At 41.0% G+C, this 22,172-nt stretch overlaps 1 protein-coding gene across 9 annotated transcripts in view; it reads left to right on the forward strand.

The window, feature by feature from the left end:
* OSBPL6 (oxysterol binding protein like 6) overlaps nt 1–22,172 on the forward strand; it is a 214,572-nt gene that overhangs the window by 145,643 nt on the left and 46,757 nt on the right. For 5 of the 9 annotated variants that reach the window (XM_036857698.1, XM_036857704.1, XM_036857703.1 and 2 more), the window contains 8 exons: nt 702–794; nt 7,686–7,808; nt 10,531–10,584; nt 11,637–11,750; nt 11,867–12,037; nt 14,601–14,733; nt 20,491–20,594; nt 21,158–21,250. In XM_036857698.1, coding sequence (XP_036713593.1) covers nt 702–794; nt 7,686–7,808; nt 10,531–10,584; nt 11,637–11,750; nt 11,867–12,037; nt 14,601–14,733; nt 20,491–20,594; nt 21,158–21,250 — 885 coding nt within the window. The remainder of the gene's footprint in view (nt 1–701; nt 795–7,685; nt 7,809–10,530; nt 10,585–11,636; nt 11,751–11,866; nt 12,038–14,600; nt 14,734–20,490; nt 20,595–21,157; nt 21,251–22,172) is intronic. The other 4 variants (XM_036857701.1, XM_036857705.1, XM_036857702.1 and 1 more) reach the window with 3 other exon arrangements.

The raw sequence follows: 22,172 nt of genomic DNA on the forward strand, positions 1-22,172 counted from the left end.
AAAACCTCTGTGGTTGAAGTTGAACATCTTTTCAAATGTTCTGCACAAGTTGCCTGTTCATGTACTTTGCCTCTTTTCCTGTTGGAATGTCATCTCACTGATCTGTGAATGCTCTTTATAGTCTTTGTAAAAGACATCTGCTGCTTATTATATCTGATGAATTGTTTTCTTCTCTGTGCATTTAAGAATTGTCATATTATTATAATTATAATAATTATAATATTATAATATATAATTATCCTATAAGGATTATAAGAAACTCTAGAGACTAAATGGTATTAAGGCTCTGGGCTTTTTGATGTAGACCTTTCTCTTTGTCTCCTGCCATTGGAGAGATGAGCAAATATTTCTATGTAAGGCTAATTGTCTAAGTAGTAGGTGTGCCACCATTCTCATAGTTATAAAAATGTTGAGACATATTCCATGTTTTTTTTTTTTTAATATATGTGTTCTCTGACTCTTTCTCTAAGCCTGAAACCAGCGTTGCAGCAGAAATTCACCAGCAAATCCATAAGGGGAGAAAACAAAATCCTTATCCTCGCATTTTTCCTACAGTTGTTGCTACCTTTGGTCCCCTCAGGAACTTGCCATTTTTAACATAGCTCACTGTCCTTACTGTGATCTGTGTGATCTCACCCCCATGTCCATCCACATGAGAAATGGGTTCTCTAACCCTAGGCTGTATTTCCATGTATTTTCAGAGTATCCACATACTGGAGAGGACTTCTTCCTCTAGCACTGAACCCTCTGTAAGTCGGCAGCTGCTGGAACCGGAGCCGGTCCCCCTCTCCAAGGTCAGTGACAGAATGTGTTGCTTTCTCAGATGGTAGGATGCCTGGCCTGTGGCCAGTTGAACAATACCTCTTACACCTGACTCCCCTAAGGTAGCTGTGCCTCCCATTGTAGAGCTGCTCTTTCACTTCTTTCCATCTCCAGTATGTAGGGTTTCTTTGCCCTGCGTAAGGAGGAAAGAGATGAAAGTGTATTTGCTGGGATGTGCAGGGTTACATAGAAACGTCCAGAATTCTCTTTATTTTAAGGGAAAAGGGCAAGAGAAACTCTTGTCATTCCCTGTTGGTAAGATGAGCGAATATTTCTATATCAAGGCTATAGAAAAAAATCACTGGGTCCAGCAGTAACAACAACAACAACAGGTACAGTTGTTGGCCATGCACTGTGCACCAGGTGCTATACTAAGCACTTAGCTACGTGATCCCATTTACTATAATCCTTATGAGCAGTTCCATGCAGTGTATGTTTTTATTACATTTTACAAATATGGAAACCGAGAGTTAGTAACTTGCCCAAAGTCAAAAAAGCAGCTAAGTAGCAGAGCAGGGATTCAAACTTAGACTTGTTTAAGCTCTACCCGGCCTGCAGAGTAAAACAGTCCCTACCCAGAGGGGCTGTTGTACCTTCAGAGGTCCAGTCCCCTTCTCACATTTGGCCTTCATAGCAGTGAGCTCTGAGGAGAACCCTGCAGACTACTAATAAAGACCTTTTCTGTTTCATGGAAGCCAGTGTCCCCTCCCCTTCAGCTTTCTCTTCCTCGGACTAGGAGAACATCTAAATTCATTTATGTCTAAAATGCAAAAATCACAAAGAAAAGTCAAGGAGACACCATCCTACTCACCCCCACCCCTTGCTCGATTCCCTGAGATTTTCAGTGGGTTGGCTCTCCTACTGAGAAACTCAGAAAATAGAACGCATGGGGATTTTGAATCCAAATATAAAAACAGCACTTTAATCTCCCCAAAAGGTTAACTTCTAAGTATGTGTAAGTGATCCATCCACATTGCTTTTCCTGTATTAAACAGAATCCTTTAGGAAAAGAACGCTCTACTACACTACTATATTGTAGAATACAGACATTTGTACCTCTTTACACTTTGAAGGCATTACAAGCTATAAAGTTTATTCCGTCAGACAAGAGTAGACTGCTAAACTAAAACAGGGGGAATTATTAAACTATTTAAAAAAAAACTTAGAAATGAAAAATAATCTTATTTCTATTTGAATGGCAAACAGAGAATGTCTACTTGGTAAATATGACGACTAATCTCTTTGAAACCTCAGTCCTCTCTTATACACAGCTAAAGGACAGAGAGAATAAATATTGATTTAGGGGTGATGGAGAAGGCAGCTAACATTGACTGAGCACCCACTTTGAGCCAGGCACTGGATGAGTACATACATCCTCTCAGTCAGTCCCCAACTCGATGAAGTGAGTACCGATATCATTCTCATTTTGTTGATAAGGAAACTGAGACTTGGGGTACGTATAAGTAAGTTGTCCAGAGTCAGATAGCTGGGAAGTATGTGACATTTAGAGCAGTGGAAGCAGAGGAAGGAAGACTTGGAGAATGAGACACAGAAATGGAAAGGAGAGGTGCTGGTATTAAAACAACAAGTAAGGAGCGACACATACACGTGACTTGCTCTGCCCACTCCTGGCCCACCAGCTGCATCTCCAGCTTCTTGGGCCTTTCACTTCACACTCCAGCTGCAGGTACCTGCATGCAGTTCCCTCCGGCCCTGCTCTTTCTCTCTTCCACTGTTGGGCACCTCTTTCTTCCACCAGGCCTGCAGGGATGCTGTCCTGCTCCCTTCCCCTTTCTTCATTTAAATAAACTCCAACTTCTTTTAGATTAGGCCCACAGGAACCCTTTCTCAAGCGCTGCTCATTGTCTCCCTCAGCCCCAGGCTGTCTTGTGTAGCCCATCTCTGTACTTAACCACACTCGTTACTTTATTTCACATTCTTCCTTTATGTCAGATTCCCTAGGACAACCTGAGACTGAGCTTAGGGTGCCTGTGATTTACTGAGGAAGAGCCCTTAGGAGGAAGGGGGTGAGCGAAGAGGTTAGGACAGGTGTCGGTGCTAAGCAAGAGGGGGTTCCAGCTGGAGTCCACCCTCAGCCTGATCCCATGGTGAGCTCTGGAGCGTAAGTTACGTCACAGAGTTGGACTCACCCTGAGGCAAGAAGGACTTTTCATTCCCTCTGCTGTTTGTACCCTTGTGTCCTTCAGTCCTTGAGAGCTATGGGAGAGGGTCATGCTACAGCATAATTTCCCAGGTGTGAAGGCCCCAGCTTGGCCAAACAGCAATTCCTGGTAGAAGAAGGAAGCTGTAGCCTTAGCAGTTCACAGTGCTCACAGCAGCTGGGGCGTGGGTCCACTGGCCTGGTACAGGGATCTGGGTAGGGCACCAACAGTATCCACTTCCCATTACTCCTCCGTGCAGCTGCCCGCTTGGACCTTGCTGTACAACTAATACTCTTTTTTTTTTTTTTTTAATTTTTTAAATTTATTATTTATTTGTAAATTTATTTATTTTATTTATTTATTTTTGGCTGCGTTGGGTCTTAGTTGCTGTGTGCGGGCTTTCTCTAGTTGAGGCGAGCGGGGGCTACTCTTTGTTGTGGTGCGCGGGCTTCTCATTGCGGTGGCTTCTCTTGTTGCGGAGCACGGGCTCTAGGCGTGCGGGCTTCAGTTGTTGTGGCACGTGGGCTCAGTAGTTGTGGCTCGCGGGCTCTAGAGCGCAGGCTCAGTAGTTGTGGCACACGGGCTTAGTTGCTCCGCGACATGTGGGATCTTCCCGGCCCAGGGCTCGAACCCGTGTCCCCTGCATTGGCAGGCGGATTCTTAACCACTGCGCCACCAGGGAAGCCCACAACTAATACTCTTGTTGTGTTTTTGTGTTAATAGATAACACATCTCTTGGGACCCAATGAAATCAGAGAATCCCATCCAATCCAGACACCATAGCATCTCACCATCTCTCAGCCCCTTTGAGAGAAGATGGGCTTCCTGGGCACTGGTTGGTGGTGGAAGAACATTGTTTGAAGTACACATACTCCTGTCTCAGGATTTTTCCAGTTTCTTTGTTTGGCGCTTTCACCTCCTAAAGCATTCCATGTATCCCCCACCCACTCACACACGCACAGAGAATATACCCTTGAGAAAGAAAGTGTCTCTGGTTTTTTCAAATGAACAGACTGGGGCTATAATTAGGTTACTTTCTGTTTTTAGGTATTGTTAGTACATCAAAGGTCTTTTTAAAGCTTCTGTAATAGCAAAAATGTTTGTATAATCTGATTCAAGTACTGATGTGATCACATTAGGGCTTTTGACTCTGTTTCTAAGTAAACCTATGAAAGTTGGTGGCTTTTAAGCAGAAAATTAATATCAATTGAAATTATGAAAAAATTATTCAATTTTCAGAAAGTAATTTTAGCTTTCTCAAGATAGACCTGGTCTACTAAGTATAGAGATGGATTGTACTAAGTCCTGGGATGGGATGTTTCATTTCTTACACACCTTATCTGTAACATTATCATCAGTATTTATTTATTTATTTATTTTAAAATTTACTTTATTTATTTATTATTTTTGGCTGCGTTGGGTCTTCGTTGCTGCACGTGGGCTTTCTCTAGTTGTGGCGAGCAGGGGCTACTCCTCATCGCGGGGCGCGGGCTTATTGCGGTGGCTTCTCTTGTTGCGGAGCGCAGGCTCTAGGTGCAGGCTTCAGTAGTTGTGGCACACGGGCTCAGTAGTTGTGGCGCATGGGCTTAGTTGCTCCGCAGCATGTGGGATCTTCCCGGACCAGGGCTCGAACCCATGTCTCCTGCATTGGGAGGCAGATTCTTAACCATTGCGCCACCAGGGAAGTCCCCAGTATTTATAACTGAAGTAGAGAGAGTTGTTTGTTCTGGCTTTATCCTTTGCCTTTTTGTCTGTTTGACAGTTTATTTAAGTATAAGAACTATGTTAGGATTCTTCCTAATTTCTTTTGCTGGGTTTAGTAATTCTGCATCAGAGCGAGTGGAATTATTTGTTCAGAGCTGCTGCATTTGTGTTTAAAAAATACATTTTAACTTCTTGCTTTTCCTATCTTACTTATCTATACCCCCCCCTTTTTTTTCCCTCTGTGGTTAAATTCCCAAAGAAGAAAAAAACTGCTGTGATAGAGATCAGTAGTCATAGCTCCACAGGGACAAGCTATTACTACATTCTGATTTTAATTAGAAAAAAATTCAAAAAGCATATGTACTTATTATTAAATGTTTCCATTTTCATTAGTAATCCAGAGTATTCATCATATATGTACACACACACACACACACACACACACACACACACACAATAAATCAAAGATGAACACTAGCCTTCAGATAAGATAAGATCTAGCCAAAAATAAAAATGCTATTCTTCTGGAGATGGTATCTATGGATGGGGCTACTGAAAATAGAAATATCATTAAATACAGGTGATACCTCTCTAAGAACAGAGAGAGCACTAATGAATATACGTACACATATGTAGAGAGTTATTCTTTTAATTTCTTGATTATACCAAGGCTTTCTAAAAGAAATCTATAGAAATCCATCACTTTTATGGAATAAAAATCCATCATTTTTATCTACTTTGCTGATGAGAGTAAAAAGGCAAAGATACTGGACTTTTTATGAGAACCTACTATTTTCTTCTGTTATTCTAACATTATTTATAAGCAATGTTCACCTGAATTGAATTGCAATTCATTATTAAAAAATGAAAATTCCAAAATGCTCTGCTTTGTACTCCTGATGATAATCCCTTTTATTGTCCAAAAAGCATGGTATAGAGCCTGAAACTGTCTCATCAGAAATATCTATCTATATATATATTTTTTTTTTTAGATAAGAAGTGGATTTATTTAGAGAGATACACATTCCATAGAGAAATATACATTTTAAAATTACTGTATCTAATTAACAGTTCAGACCAATCACAGTTTCTGACAGTATTCAAGTAGAAAATCACTTTGGAGGTTGTTTTCTTATGTTAAGGGGAAATTTACAGCTCCTTCAGAGGGTTCTTAATGTTGCCAAATGAACACTGGTAGGTGCGTTTCTGTAAGGGCTGTAGTTCATTCACTAGGCACCCCTCAGGGATGACCAAGCAGATGGAGAAATAACACTGATCCCACATTAGTTCTCAGGGCAGTGGTGGTTGTAGGGTTGGGCTTAGATAGGGTAGAAGCACGATGCCGGCTTTAGAGGGCTCTTCAGAAGCCAGGAGTATCTCCTAGGCTTAATGATGTTTTGCATGAAGCAACGTTCAGCCACATCTCCTGGAAACAATTTTCTGTGAAAATCCCACTCTATTTACACATATTTGGGCTTAGATTTGACTCGGCCATAGGGCAAGCAGCTTCTGAGATGAAAAGAGAAGACAGGGGAAAGAGGCATGGATGGCAAATACACAGCCCTCTCCCCTCCTGCTCCTGTGGCCGACATCGGTAACCGATTACGGCCCCTTCGCCCCTGGGTCCTGTCACAGCCTCACAGTCCTGCAGCAGGTTCTGGGCCGCCACCACCCAGACACTGGGCCAGCAAGTCCAGCAGCCCCGAAATGGAACCCACTTCCATTCCCGTTGAAGCCTTTGTGCTGTGGTCTAAAGATGATTTCTGATAGAACATGTCAGAAGGCAGCTTCCTGAGTCAGTTTGGGTTGGGGCGTTCTGCAGAGGGGCCCGTCCTGATCCGTGGAGCTGCATCCGTCTTTCCAGAGCTGAGGCAGCCGAGCAGGTTATGCTGAGGGATTTTGCCTTCTTGTGCCATGGGCAAGATTGCAGCAGTTGTGCATGGATGTGACCTCGTTGTTCCTGCCTCTACTTTGCTTGATTGTGCCCCAAGCCTGAGATCTAGAATATGAGTGTTTGCCAGGTCAGCGGTTACTTTAGAGCTGCGTGAGCCCTTAGAAATCACCTGGTCCAAGGATTTTAAAACCCAGGATGTTGCTAAGGAGCAGGGATCTAACATGGAAGCAGACCCAACGGGGGCTGTGGTAAACTGAAGACGGGCAGCCGTCCTTCAGGGCAGGCCCAGCGTTGCCAGATCTTAGGCTTTCACAAAACACTAGAAATTTGGATTTTTAAAGCCTGAAATCCTCTGATTTTTAAAATGTTGACGATTCATTTTTAAAACTTTTTTTAACACCATAGATGAACAAAACGTGTCTTATGGAAGAGGGAACCATGATTTAGTCTGTTTTTAACAGAGGAGGGTGATAGTGTGGACTCCAGAATCCCAGATTTCTGGCTCTTTCATGGGCTCCCAAGTGTATGTGTATCTCACGATGTGTGTCTTCGAAGCACGGACTTCTTGGTGGGTGTTTGGCAAGTGGGGCATTTTATGCTCACTCTGAAATGCACGCAGCCTCACGGAGAGGAACCATGCCCACAGCGCTGCTCTTCAGCATAAGAAGTCATGAGCCACTTAAGCTGCTGCAGCCTTTTCATTTCTACAGAAAACCAGGCCCACACACTAACTGAACATGTTTCACAAAAATGATCTTATTTTAAAACTTTAAAGTGCCTCTGTGCCCAGAGATGAACTGTCTGGAAAAATGCATTTTAAACCTTGTGAATGCAGGCAATCAAAAGTCCGTTCTACCCCAGACTCCAACTCTATCCAGCTCATCTCACATGGACCCGCATACCTCCAGATGTACCCGGAAACTCGTTCTCACTTCAATTATAAGTGCATAGCTGGGTCTGATGTTAGAATTTGCTCCAGAATGTTGTTCATACTTCTGGTGGGTTGAGTATTGCTTCAAAAGCAATTTCTACTTAAGAATCTGCTTTAACTGTGTCATCAAACACTGAGAAACATGTGATTTGTTTTTCTTCTTTTCTCTCAGGAAGCTGACAGCTGGGAAATTATAGAAGGGCTGAAAATAGGCCAAACCAATGTCCAGAGACCAGACAAACATGAAGGCTTTATGCTAAAGAAGAGAAAATGGCCTTTAAAGGGCTGGCACAAGGTAACATTTTCATCATATTCATCTTCAGATCACCTTCATAAATAGAGGCTCTTATTTGGTGTCATTAGGTGGGAAACCAAGGATACAGTTGTATGTGTAAAGCTAGTCTTCAAGGCCTTGTTTTAACTGAATAGGCTGCAACCTATCATACCTATTTAAGTCTGAGATCTGTAATGTCTGTACGCAGGGAAAAAATAGTTTACACGATATTTAAAATCCAGTTTGGACATATTTTTGTTTACTCTGCTTTTTTTTAACTTAAATTAGTATAAATATGTTCTTATTAAATATTCTTCTACATATGAGATTTTATAAAATGCAGGCATGGCTTCCATTGGATAGATTTATACTAATTCCATTATTGAACCAGTTCCCTATTGCTGAATATGTAGCATATGTCTAATTTTTTATTGTATGAAGTTGTGATGAACATTCTTATACATGAATTTCCATTTAAGTCCTCGGGATAAATTCCTAGTATTATTGTTACCAGTGCAAACTAAAGATGGAAAGTCACTGATCTTGGAAGTTTGTTTACTGCCTTTTAACATGTATGGTTTATTCCTCTCTACCCAACTCCACATTCTTTTTCCATCTTCCAGTTTTAATTGTGGAGAAAATATTTTACACTATATTGTTGCAGTTACCTGAGTAGCAGGAATTCTGGATGCTTAGGAGAAGAAAGTTGTCCTCTATTTTCAGTATAAGCCTTCTGGTAGACCACCAGTATCTTGTCTGAAATCACTGAAAGAACAGGTTCATTACTTGCCGCATCTGCTGATGGATTTCATCTCAAGGCAGATGGATTTGTGGGCGCAGATGGCGGGCTGGTGGCTGCCCATTGACCCAAAAGGGGACGTTACGGATTATAACATCCTTGAGGAAATATATTTTTTTGCAATTTAAGGGAAGGATTTAAAAATTAACACTTGGGAAATGTTGCCCCAACCCCCTACCTCTGAGGGTGGAATAAAAACCGGTCAAAGAGTCTTCTCCCCTCTCACTTGTCAGAAACCTTGGCAGTCTCCCCTGAACCCATAATATTATACCAGTGCCGGGAACCTCTCCCCACCCTTGTTCTTTGTTGGATTTTGGCCAACTGGCCACACTCCCTCCTGGAATCGCCTTTGCCTTTCACTCTGACCTTTCCACTTTGCAGTTCCTCAAATCAGTGGCCTTGCTCATCTCTTTCCCTGTGGCCATCCTGTAGGTTATCCCTGCTAGAATTCTTTGACAGATAGGAATGGACGAGTGGAAGAAAGGGGTCCAAGAAACACATTTTATATAAATTGCTAATTTTAATTAAGCACTCTCAGTCCATGTTCCAGCAAAACTGGCTGTGGTTCAACAGCAACTCTTTCTGGACCTTCCCTTAGAACGTTTTGCTACATAAGCAATAGGAGGTTCTCCCTTGCATTGCCTTTTCTCTTGGTCTCTAATACCATCAGATATTTATTCAAGCATCAGCCCATTTGATTGCCCAAGTCATAGGCAATCACGTGTTTTTCAGCCATACAGATTCCTTCTTCCAGTGCTTACTTCTTCCCCCCCCCCACCCCAGAACCTATAACAAAGGGGTTACAGTGACCTTCTGTGAGTTCTGTGTAGGGTGTCTCCAGGCCTGACTGCCTGTCACCTCAGCAGCTCAGAGTTCCTGAGTCACATAAAAGCTTCCCAGCAGAGTAATTTACCAGCCACAGAAAGACTCCCTGCGTCTGTAGAGACTAGAGGAGGGCACTGGACCCATTGTTTGATTGGGTCCTGGGAGCTGTTTGTCCTCCAGTCAATTGTCCATGGAAAGGAAATCAACAGCAGAGAGTTCCTGAGGTTTGTGGAGCAAAAATGGCTAGATTCATTTGGACTGGACCATGAGTGTCTTGAAAGAGACAAAAACTGCCCCAAATATATATATTTTCCCCTTAATATAGTTCAGAAATAATTTTTAATCTCTTTTACTAAGAGTGGATTGCAAGTATTTTGCTAAGTGGAGATGCAAGCATACTGATAAGGCTACTTTTTAAACTTTCCAGATAATTCATTATTCATAGCTCCAGTCCACTGGCTTCTGTTAACAGACATGCGCATTTTCAGAATTATCTGTGGCAGCCAGGGAGATTCAGGAGCTTATCTCCAAGGCGGAAAATCCCCTGTAGACAAATTCCTCACAGAATCACTGTGACCTAACTCAGGTTATTTTCATTTCTCACTTTCAAAAACACCCCACCGTGATTCATTTAGAAAGTCTTAGTTGCAGGCCCTGGGATTCCTCCCTCCCCCGCCCCACCCCTGACACCCCCATTAAGAAAAACCGTGGTGATGGGGGAGTTCCCTGGTGGTCTAATGGTTAGGATTCAGTGCTTTCACTTCCATGGCCTGGGTTCAGTCCCTGGTCAGGAAACTGAGATTCCACAAGCTGTGCGGTACAGCCAAAAAAGAAAAGAAAGAAAGAAAAACAGAAAAGAAAAGAAAAATTGTGGTGAACGATTTCATCCCCATTGGATTATGTATAAAAGAACCCTACTAGGTAAATAGTATGGAACGCGAGCTAAGATTTCCTTACCATTTCATGTGACTGACCGTGGCCAGGTGCAATGAATTCAAATACATGAAAATGATCAAACATACTGATTACTAAACGCCAAGCAACGTTAGACCCACACTTGTGAATGTTTTATATAATTCAAGATACTGACAATAACTGGGGATTGTTTGGTTCTTGCAGCGTTTTTTTGTCCTGGATAACGGAATGTTAAAGTATTCAAAGGCACCACTTGATGTAAGTAGACACAAAGATTGGTTTAGAATTCTGCTTGAAGTGAGTAACCACCACAGTGTATAAGTGTTGTGCCATAGTTACCAGCTGTGTGCATTGCTGTGCCCGTAAGATTTAACAGATGTTGCATAGAAGGTGTGTTTTACGCTTATGCTCAAGCTAGCATAAAATCTCAAACTGGTGCATGAAGATTTAATTTAACTATTGTGATGTGTGTTGTTAAAAACAGAAGCTTAAACCTAAAAGTCACCAACTAATAAAAATCACCCTTTCTGTCTTAGAGAGAAAACCCAAGTAGGCTTTTTTCCTGCATCTCTCAATAACCTATGCTATATGTGCTTTTTTGGAGATTTAAAGCAACATTTGCTCTTACTGAAGTCTTTTTAAGACCTATCTTATGAACTTCATTTCTGTTTCATACATTCTTTTATCTTGGGCATCCCAACTCAAAAATTATTCGAAATTATTTTTCTTTAATATAAAAAGTCATTGTTTGCATGCAAAACTGGAAAATGCTCTCCTTCTTATCATTGTACATAGGGTACGTAACAGAGGGCTCAGATTTCAGTTCTGTCCCCAGCTTCTTCGTTGAATCAGCTGTGTGTCCTTGACCAGATGAGGGCCGCCAGAAGGAAGAGCTGGCTGCTCCGTGCACTCTGTACTGCTGCCCAACTTTGCCCCAGCAGCAGTCTTCTAGCTGATTACTTGGGGATCTTCTGGGTTGTAGGTCAAAGACTGACCATAGTCATTTTAGGAACCAGTAAAGATACCTTTTTTAGGATATAAACTGTGCAATCTAGAATTATGAAGTTATGCCAAAAACAGGAATGAGATGAATAGTCTTACTTATTGAAATTGGTATGAAGTCACTGCAACTTCAACTGTCCTCAGGTTCAGGACCTTAACTCCAGAACCTTAGCCATTTCCTCTTTGTAGAGGTGATGTGGTATTCCCTCTCCTATAGATAAGTTAAAGATTACATTAAGCTCACTTCAGTACACAAGCACATCAAATCACATGTCCTTCCAGCCTTTTTACCAGTCTTTTGATTTCAGATTCAAAAAGGGAAGGTCCACGGAAGCATCGATGTCGGACTCTCTGTCATGTCAATTAAAAAGAAAGCTCGGAGAATAGACCTTGACACAGAAGAACACATCTATCATTTGAAGGTAAAGTTGCCTTTCAACAGTTTCTCTGCCAATATCTGGGGAAATCACTTGCCTATATCAGTGGTTAACAGGAGATTGGTTTCACCATTACCTACTCCTCTTGTTTATTGTTTTAGGTGAAATCCCAGGACTGGTTTGATGCATGGGTCTCCAAACTGCGCCATCATCGATTGTATCGGCAGAATGAAATTGTGAGATCACCACGAGATGCTAGTTTTCACATATTTCCTTCAACCTCCACAGCTGAATCCTCACCAGCTGCTAATGTTTCTGTTGTGGATGGAAAGGTATGACTTTGTTATATGAAAGTCAGCCCAGAAATTTCTTGGAAAATTATGCAAACATGTTAACTGTGTCTCATTTTACAAACCAGAAAGAGAAGGTTTGCTTTGTAAACTAACCCTCAGAAGACAATCGTGATATTTACCATCAAAGTTAATTACAAGTATAGATTAGGTGGAAATGTGGACCAAGAGAATTAACAGTTTTCCTTTCTGTGAATGGAGTACATCTAAATTGTATGTGGCTTTGTAGGAATATTAGAAAGTAGAGTGAACACTTGGTTAATCAGCACCTAGAAATTGATGTCTTCCTGGGTGGTAATAAGAAGACCACAAAGTTTTTAAAGTGAAACTTGGTTTTTTGCCTTGAGCTGTAATATATACATGACCATGAGAGAGGCCAGTGAATTTCCCCATGAGGTTAACGCAAGTGGGCTATAGATTGTGACAGTAATATAATATATTTGAATATAATATATTTGAATGACTAGGCACTGTGTTTAAGCATTGGACATTCATTCATCTCTAGTCTTAAATATACCCAAAGCTCAGAGACAGTAAAGAATTTTTCCAGAAGTTAAATAGACATTAAACAGCTAAGCCAAGATCGGAGTCTTCATCTTTGTTTCCAAAATCAGTGCCTTTTTCGTTATACCAGGTACCAGATTAAGGGAGGCTGAAGCTATTCTTTCGGCTGTATTAAGAGTTCCTTTTCTGTGTTGCTGAAAAGCTAGAGGTGTTGCCTGTTAAAAACCAAGGTTAAGACAATAGACAGGGAGACAGCTATTTCTGCCTTTGCCTCAATAATTAAGTTTTCTGAACCATAGCCACATTGCACTGCCCAGGGGTCTTCCGGTTTCTCCCTTGGCACCTGATATTGAGAATAGAGACATCTGTGAATAACTAGCTGCCACAAGGAGTTGAGTTCAAATGTGTTTCAGTGAAGATTCTGCTTTTCTCTGTTTTCCTACATAGGGATATATGGAATAACATATCCAAGTTTCCTCTGCAAAGCATTGAAAAACCTCATGGAGTAACGGCAAGACTCATCAAATCAGATTAAATGAAACACAGCTGTATTTAGTTTTTGCTATTTCGATGGAAATTACTTACCTAATTTTTGTTAAATCCCGTTAATTGTATTTCCCAAGGCTCTCAAACCTTATTTCATTATGGAATATCTCTCTCCTAGGAACAGGGTATTGGGTTAACCCTAGTACTAACTGCTTCTGAAATCAAAGGAAATGAACCAGTAAGTTGGGGTTATTAAAAAGTAGGGCACTTACTGAATGACCCAACACAAGATATGCAAGACAGTCCCCAGGTTTCTCTGGGCCTCCTGTGTTCTCATCACAGAATAGAATGAATCCCAGAGTTAGTCCAAATTAAACAAGAAATGTATCCCAGGTGGATATTTTAAAAATATAAATGTTTAACCCTTTGGTTCTTCCAGCTTCTGCCCGTGTCTTTGGCACAGAGTGTTGATAAAAGACGTATTATTTTCATCCCTTGTGTTATTTATTAAATAACTTGGGTGACATCCGAGAATGGCGAACTGAAACCAAATCCTCTCCGCTGTTTGCCTTGGAATAAGAAAGCTCTTCAACTCTGGTTTTCATAGATCTCTTGCTCTAGTTACAAATGACATACCTCTGAGATCTAACTCAGTGAAAGATTTCTGTTACATTGATCAAAATGCAGTAAAGAGTGAAAAGAGCTTTTTATCGCTTTGCTTGCATTCTAAGCATCAAATTATGAGACTCTCGAATGTTAATTGGTTTGTGGCCCTGTGCGGGTAGTAAATAAGTCTGGGTTTGCTAAGTATGTGCGTCCTTCACTTCATAATGATTTAGAAGAGACACAATCAGTTGTAACTGAATATTAAAGTCAAATATGGAGTTTTAAAGTTGTTTCAGCTTTGGGGGAAATAAGTTTCTGCTTTTTTCACAGTGTTTACTGTACTCACTTTAGTATCTACATACTTCATACAACTTTTATTTCACATAAAATCCCTTTAATGGAAAGTCTATCAGCTACAGATAATAATAACTTGCCAAGACTGCCATTTTATATGTTACAGTTTTCAATGTGCATTCACAGCATGACAAGGTTGCTTGCTGGTGGGTAATGTATTTAAGAATCACAGGTAACTGATGAGACCATGAGTTGATCATAAGGGTACAGAGAGCGTTCGGAAAGGAAAGGCCTTCACTCATGAGTTGAGTACTGCAACAAGGACACTGTATCAGCTGTAACTTACTGAGTAATGCAAAACTATTGACAATTTGAGTTGGCATGTGCTTGCGACTATGAGATATAACATACTTGAACGTCGTCCCCTTTATTTTTTGGTGGAGATGGCAGCTTAACGAGTGTCGTGTCGTTACTGCTTAGAAATGTTGGCTCCACGGAGCTCATACCACATTTAGCCAAGAGGCTTCTCCCATATTTTGAGCGTGCCTTTTTGTTCCTCTCTTTTTTAATGTCGCTTCGAGTATACTTGTGTTCTTTTTAGTAACTTAAATGTACTATTTCTGCCTAACCATACGCGTTTTTTTATTCATTGTAGGCGCAGCCGAACAGCTTTCCATGGCAGTCCCCTTTACCATGTGGTAGCAGCCTCCCTGCAACCTGCACGACCGGGCAGAGCAAAGTGGCCGCCTGGCTGCAAGACTCGGAAGAAATGGACAGGTGTGCAGAAGGTTAGTTCTTGCCCATTGTGGGCTCTCAGGATGAGCCAAAGAAACAGACGCAAAAGGGGCAAATTGTGGGTGCTGTACCTTTCACCCCCCAAGCCCCCTTGATTGCCTCCAGCTTTTTTTTTTTTCTTTTTTTCTTATTTTTATATCCCAGATCTTCTCTTTGCCACGTCTCGGGCTTCTTACCTGTCCGTTCTCCTGCATCCTCACAACTCCTGAATCTGGTTTTACCCTTACCCGGACTCCCACCCACTTCAACCAACCCTCTCACTTCATCGCGTTAGCAGTTCCCTCTGGCTTCGTTAGCCTCCCACACCCCGGACCCTGGGGGCGATCACCCAGCTGAGTGCTGCCTCGGGAGCACCCTCCAGCCTCGCTCCTGACAGTCTACTAGGTCACTTACACAGCTGCCTTCTCTGCTGCTCCGTCTGGCCCACAGAACAGTGTATGTTTCCCAACAACCAACAATAAACAGCAAAATTATACTGATCTTAGATCCACAGATCCCTGGTAGTGGTGTTCCACTATGGGTCGGTTATTAAGTACTCCGAACTAATAACGTGATTCTTCACTGTACCATCTCTCAGCCTCTTAATCTGCAGAAACTTTCTCCTTCCTTGAAATGAGCCTTAGCACATTGGTCCAAACTGGGTCCACAGACCATTTCCAGTCTGTGAGACAGCTTTCATTTGACCTTCAAAAATGAACAAAACAAAACAACACAAAAACAACGTAACAAGTATTTAATACATCTGAATTGATTTAATTTTTAAATTATCTTGAGATGATGTTGGGCCTAACTTTTTTGATATTAAATTTTTTTCTTTTATGAAGTTCCAGTGAAAGGAGATGTTACATTATTTTATGTCCTCACTTAGAAAAATTGAAATTTGGCAACCTGTGTTCATGCCCCAACCAATTCTTTTTTTTTTTTTTTTTGCTTTACACACGTGTGAACTCAAAGTCTGCAGCATTTTTATTAGCCCTCTCCACATTCCAAACTTAATCTTTATGTGAAAATATGACTTTAAGGGAGATGTTGTATTCATAAAGTGTGTCCAGCTAACATTCCATGAAAAGGGTTTTACTTGAGTATATTCACAAAACACACAGACATTACTTTGCCTTTATGAACTTCAGGTTGGGGAAGAAGCTGACCTCACTGTCCTAGACACTGCAGGCTTGCCTCTGCCGTGGTTCTAGACAGTCAGCCTCTCCTCTAATTTCTGCCACTTTGCACACGCTTGTGGAGTTTAACCTGGCCACCGACATTGCTGAAAAGATTGAGACTGTCTACCGGGACAAAGTCCATTCATGTGACCAAAATAAATAGACATTGACCTTGATGCCAAGAAGCCCCTGGCTGGTTGGGGGGATGTCTTTGTCTCCCTGTGTGCTTCAGATACTCTGTGGCCCATCCCTGTGCCCTCTCTCCAGTCTCGGGGGTGACCCTGCTTCTCCCCATCCTGATCTCTCTACCTGGGTCCTTGTCCTGCCATCCTGTTCTCCTTCAGGATTAAGTGTAGTAATGATCTCCTGTCTTGAGAACAACCTCAGTCTTTCCCACTTCAGTCATTCCTGCCCATAGACTTCAGCTTCTCTCCCATAATTTGACTTTGCCCTTTTTGCTCTATGGAAGAAGCATTCTTGGCAGCAGGACACCACCTGCTTTCTGCTGTGTTCTCAAGCCTCATCCTCTGACCCACCCTGAAGGCCTTCTTTAATGAGCCTCCTCTTTTAGGCCCCATGAAGTTTTCCTTTTTTTCCAACTGCTTCTTCTCTGTTTCATTGGGATTCTCCTCTGGCCAACCTTGGTTGTAGGGATGATCAAGATTCAGTATTCTGCTTTTAGCTTCAGTAATAGTAACTGTAGCTTGTTGAGTGCTCATATGGGCCAGGCACTGAACTAAGCACTTTACATATGTGGTATTTTATAGATTTTCACAATAGTACCAAGCGGGAATTTTGAACCATATTTTTATAGGTAGAGAAACTACAGCTCAGAGAGGTGAAGTAACTTGTCCAAGTTACACAGCAAGTACTTGACAGAGCTGAAGGGCTAACCCAGACCAACTTGATCCTAATGACTCTGCTCTGTGCTTTGGAGATGACAGACATGCTTCTAGTTTCAACTGCAGTCTCTGTTTTGATGATGGTAGTGGTGGTAGTGGCGGCAGCTGATAGGTATGGGGTGCCGCAGGCACTGTTCTAGGTGTTTTAAGTGCGTCAACTCATTTAATCCTCTCAACTCCACTTTACAGGTGAGAAAACTTAGGTACAGAGAAGTTAACTCACTTGGACCCAGTTCACACAGCTAGTAATGGTGGAGCTGGGATTCAAACTCAGGCAGTCTGACTCCAGAGCATATGCTCTTAATCACTGCACCATATTTCTCTCAAAAGGGCTGAAAACTCTCTTTAAATTTCAGACCTCTGTATCCAGCCCATGCTACATTCCCACCCCCTCCCTTGCCGTGGACCCTCTCTGTCTGTACGCTCGGTCACGCCTTCTCCTCAGCCTGGCTAAAACCAAATTCTCTGTGTCCTCCGTGAAAATGGTCCCAGTTCCTGGGCTCCCCTGTTTTTGTCAGTGCTGCTCTCATAACCACTCCTGAAGCCTCTGTCATCTCTGACTCACCCACACTGTTCATCCAGCTGAGACTGAGTTCTGTTATTTCTTTGCAGACTTCCCCCATCTCCCCTCCCCCTCATCTCCCCTTCCTCTGGAATTCCATTTCTGCTCTCCTAGCTCAGGCTCACCCTTTGCCCAGTCCCTGACCGGTACCCTCACCCTCAGCCTCTTGCTCTGTGGCTCCGTCGCTCTCGGAGGCTCCTGAGAAATTACTGTGTTTGGACATGTTGGCATCCAGTGCCAGCACTGAGCAGCCATTATCCCATTGCCCTCGGCTGTGAGACGTAGGTATTGCTACTGTCCCCACTTTGCAGATGAGGAAAGTGAAATGCACGGAGGTTAAGGAGCCTGCCCAAGATTACCCAGCTGCCCCGACAGAGAGGCTGGGACTCCAGCCAACCCACGTTTGACTAATCCCAAAGCCATTCTTTGTTCACTACATATAATAGTCCCTCAAGACCACTATTTCATAAAATAACTTTTTGCAAAAATCTCTTCAGGTGGTTCTCCGTGAGCTCTTGGGCTTTAGTCCAAACTACTTAGCCCAGCGTTTAACATCCAGCTTTCAGCTTTCTGGCCCTGCCTACCCTTTCAACCTTGCCTTCCATAGGCCTAATTAAACTTATTTGCTATTTCCTGAACGTGCTTGCATGTTCCTGCATGGAGGAAGGCCTTTGCACAGTCTGTCTTCCCAACCTGCAGTGCCCTCTCTGCCCTCTCTGACCTTCTCCACCTTCCTGTTTTGCTGAAGCCTTTTTATCAATCCTCCAGACCCACAAAAGGTTCTACTGTCTCTTATAAGTCTGCTCTGACAACCTCAAACCACAGTAACTGTCCCTTTCCTGAACTACCACAGCACTTTTTTTTTTTTTTTTGGTCTATTTTGATCATTTCATAGCATCCCAATATTGAGGTTGGTTGCATTTCAGAAGTTCATCAAGTAACATCTTCTTGAACCCATAACATAGCACATTTATAGTTCCAGTACTTAAAGAGGTTAGCTATTCATAGGTCTGGACTTCTGTCAGTCCAGATCTCAAGTATGTAAGGGAATTTCTTGGCTCTTGGAGAGCATTTTTTCCCATAGAAACAAAATGTTAAATTAGTATTTTATATGCCATCCTTATGTACCAGTATATGCCGTCACTAAAATGGTACGTAATAGTTCAACGTACAGATTATTTATTGTGTACATTTTCTTTAAACCAGAATGTAAATTCCATGAATCTTATTTTATTGCTATATTCCCTGTGCTTAGAACTGCGCTGGGTGCATAGTGTCTTCCCAGTCAGTGATTCCTAAATGAAATAGTAAATGGATAACTTTGGATATACCTTAATTTATTTAACTATTCCACAATTGGACGTTTCTTTTTATTTTTTTAATTTAATTTTTAATTTTATTTTGGAGTATAGTTGATTTACAATGCTGTGTTAGTTTCAGGCGTACAGCAAAGTGATTCAGTTATACATATACATATATCTATTCTTTTTTCAGATTCTTTTCCCATGTAGGTTATTACAGAATATTGAGTAGAGTTCTTTTAGAACAAGGTAGGGATGATGAGAAAGTAAGTAAACTGCTAGATATTTAAGTTTTAAATTTTTTACTGTTATAAACTGTCTCAACAGTCCTTTCTTGGCATAATATTTCCTTTTTCCCAGATTCTAAAATTAGATCTAATTTAATGAAATTCTAGAGATTTCTTTTTTAAAGGTATTTTTATTGTCTTGGGCAAGTCCTTATAATCCTTACATACAAGCAGACATTTAAGCAAGGAGCGAAATTCTGCCAGCGGTCTCTTTTCTTCCATGATAGAAGTGTCAAGGAATGGTGTGCTTGTTCCAAGTTAAGGCCCTAGAAGAATGATTAAACATAGTGCAGTTAATACTCCATAAAGACCATTTCTGGTTTTCATAGAATTTTCTCACCTCCCATCTCAGTTGCTACTTTCATTAGGAAGGTAAGAGAGTAAATAGTACTGTCATCACTTGACAGGTGAGAAAACTGCAGCTGAGAAGTGTAAAGTAAATCAGTGTCTCCCGACCCTTAGTTTTGGATCCTTTTGCCTTGAATCGAGTTCATTCACCAAATTCTCTTTCCATTCTGTTAGAAAGGATTTTAAGCCCCATTTCTATATCTCTATGCTACCTGCATACACCATTTGTGTAGAATAATCACAGTTATTTAGGAGAATTAATGTAATATTTACTGGATAGAAGCTTTAATGGATAGGTAGTGTGAGATAATATCCCTACCAGCATGGTGCTTGTGATGTAGTGTTGTTCTTTAAAAGGCAAGTTAAAATATAGGTCTCTTCTAGCCAACTCCTTTCTCCTCTTCCCTCTAACCCCTGCCTTCTTTCTTTGTACTAATTTTCTCCCTCATTCCTTCCTGTTTATCTTCTGTATTGCCTACCCTTCCAAGTCACTCACCTTATTTTCTTCGTGGGGGGCATGGGAGGAGTACAATGGTGCCGCCTCCCCTGAGATGGGGAGGGGGTGGTGGAAGGGTCCCAGCCTCCTCAGTACTCTCTTCCGTCACCTCCGTTGGGCGATTTCCTTTCTTGAGGAATTTAAAGGCCACTGATGGCCAAGAGTTCCCTGGAAGAACAACGGCAGCACTTGAACAGCCCCACCCTAGGGCAGATGCTGCTGAGAGATGGGACCTGGGGGGGGACCTGGCCCCCGACGTATTGCTGCTGCCCTGCTCTCTGTAGAGTGTGCAGAGACTCTGAGTCCTATATGAAGACCTTCATAGCAGGCAGACACATTCCTAACAACGAAACTGTACAGCTGCTGAAGTTCCCTTGAGTGTGCTTCTGATGTGACAAAGGCCACCTCAGCAGGAAAATGAGCACACCCCATTTCACTGGGATTCTAATGGCTTTCTACACTAATAACTGTTCATTTGTAAGAGTGGGTTTTGAGGTCATCCAATAAATAATCAGTGGTTTTATGGTTCTAAACCAGAGACCGGTTCTGTTTTCTTTCATTTGCCAGTATCATCATTCTATAAACATAGATCTGCCTCATCATATTTGCCATAATTTGGATAGAGTGCCTTTTATTATCATCACCACCACTCCCTGCCCAGTTGTAACATATTTTAATTTCTGATTTGTATTAGACCTTGCACACTGCCAGTCAAACCTTGTGGAACTTAGCAAACTCCTGCAGAATTTGGAAATACTTCAGAGAACTCAGTCAGCGCCTAACTTTACTGACATGCAGGTAAACATTTTACTGCTGCTGGTCAAAGGACCTTAAGATATTCACTCAGAATTTTTACTGGATTGTTCTGTGAATATATAAGGTAACATTTAAAGGGAAATAACTACAATAAGGGTTGGTTTATATTCTGGAGTTATTCTTAATACTTTTGAATCTTGGTGTCATTGTGTTAAGATATATTTTTTGAAATGTTTTACATTTAAATACAAACTAACTGGAAGAGGTAAATATCTGAATCATTCTTTCATTTTTGTGTTGCATTAGAAATGATAGTTATGAAGACATAACTTAGATACTCTCAGAATTATTACTGTCTTTTCGTGTAGCAAAAACGCTAATCCTGTTTTCATTTGGTATAGCAGAAAAATATGTTTTATGGTTAAGTTTTTATCTCTGCTTTTAATGCCCACTGTGCATCAGATATACCTTTATCTCCTGGCTGGTCTGCTTTAGGCGTCTAACAATGATTCTATACTAACTTTCTGTGCTCTCTTTGTCTATACCTGTATCATCTGTGTTAACTTAATAATGCTTTGTTGCTTTTAACTATTTGTGTAATGTAGGCTAACTGTGTAGATATTTCAAAGAAAGACAAGCGGGTCACAAGACGATGGAGAACAAAAAGTGTCAGCAAAGATACAAAAATACAACTGCAGGTACAGACTTTACTTTTCCTTCATTTATACTTATATATATTTTTTAAAATATTAGTCTGTATATATCAATTCATAGAAGTTGAAAAGTTTAAAGCAGCTTTTAACTGCTTTAAAGCTAGTGCTTTTCAGACTGAGTTATATTATCTAAAGTAGTGAGAAATCTATTCTTATTCTGGCATAAGTAAAGAGAATTTAAGGTTAAAATTATGTAATATGGCTGTAAAGTGGCATTTTCATCCTCAATTATGGCCTTTGAACCATTAAAACATATTTTAACAAAAAGTCACCTTAAAAATCTAGACTGAAAATCAAATGGGTTGTAATGAACATTCATTTATATATACTAGATCTTAAAAGAGGCTTTTATGTGTTAATGCTGTCCAAACTTGTATCTATCAATAAATGAGATGAGGACTGCAATAGGTTAGAAAGTAACAAACTTGGGTTCTAATCTAATCACTGTGATTTCCTGGCAGTATAATCTCACATTTCTGTTAAATTTTCGGGGCTTCCATTAACTCCTGAGTAAAGTGATGGAGTTTACTTAATGATCTCTGAATTCCTTTTCAACTCTAAAATTCTATGATTCTACAAAAATATTATTGGCCATCAACAATCACTTTTAAAATTTGAACTAAAGTCTTCATGGCTGTGATAAATTTACTTGAAATTCATTTTAAATAAGTTATTTAGTTGAAATGAATAGTTTAAAATTTTTAAAGTAAGATCTTTTTATGTCATTGCATTGCAATGATACAAAGTATGGCAAATGCCTAAAATCTCTTAAGTCAAAATTCATGTTACTTTCAGATCTTTAAGGTTGAATTTTTACTACTCCAATTCTAGCTATATATTATAAAGGACTCTTGCCCTGCACAATCAAAATTAGACTTATGATTTTGCTTTTCTTTTTATTGCACTA

Source organism: Balaenoptera musculus, chromosome 7 (genome assembly GCF_009873245.2).
Source record: "Balaenoptera musculus isolate JJ_BM4_2016_0621 chromosome 7, mBalMus1.pri.v3, whole genome shotgun sequence".
NCBI lineage: Eukaryota > Metazoa > Chordata > Mammalia > Artiodactyla > Balaenopteridae > Balaenoptera > Balaenoptera musculus.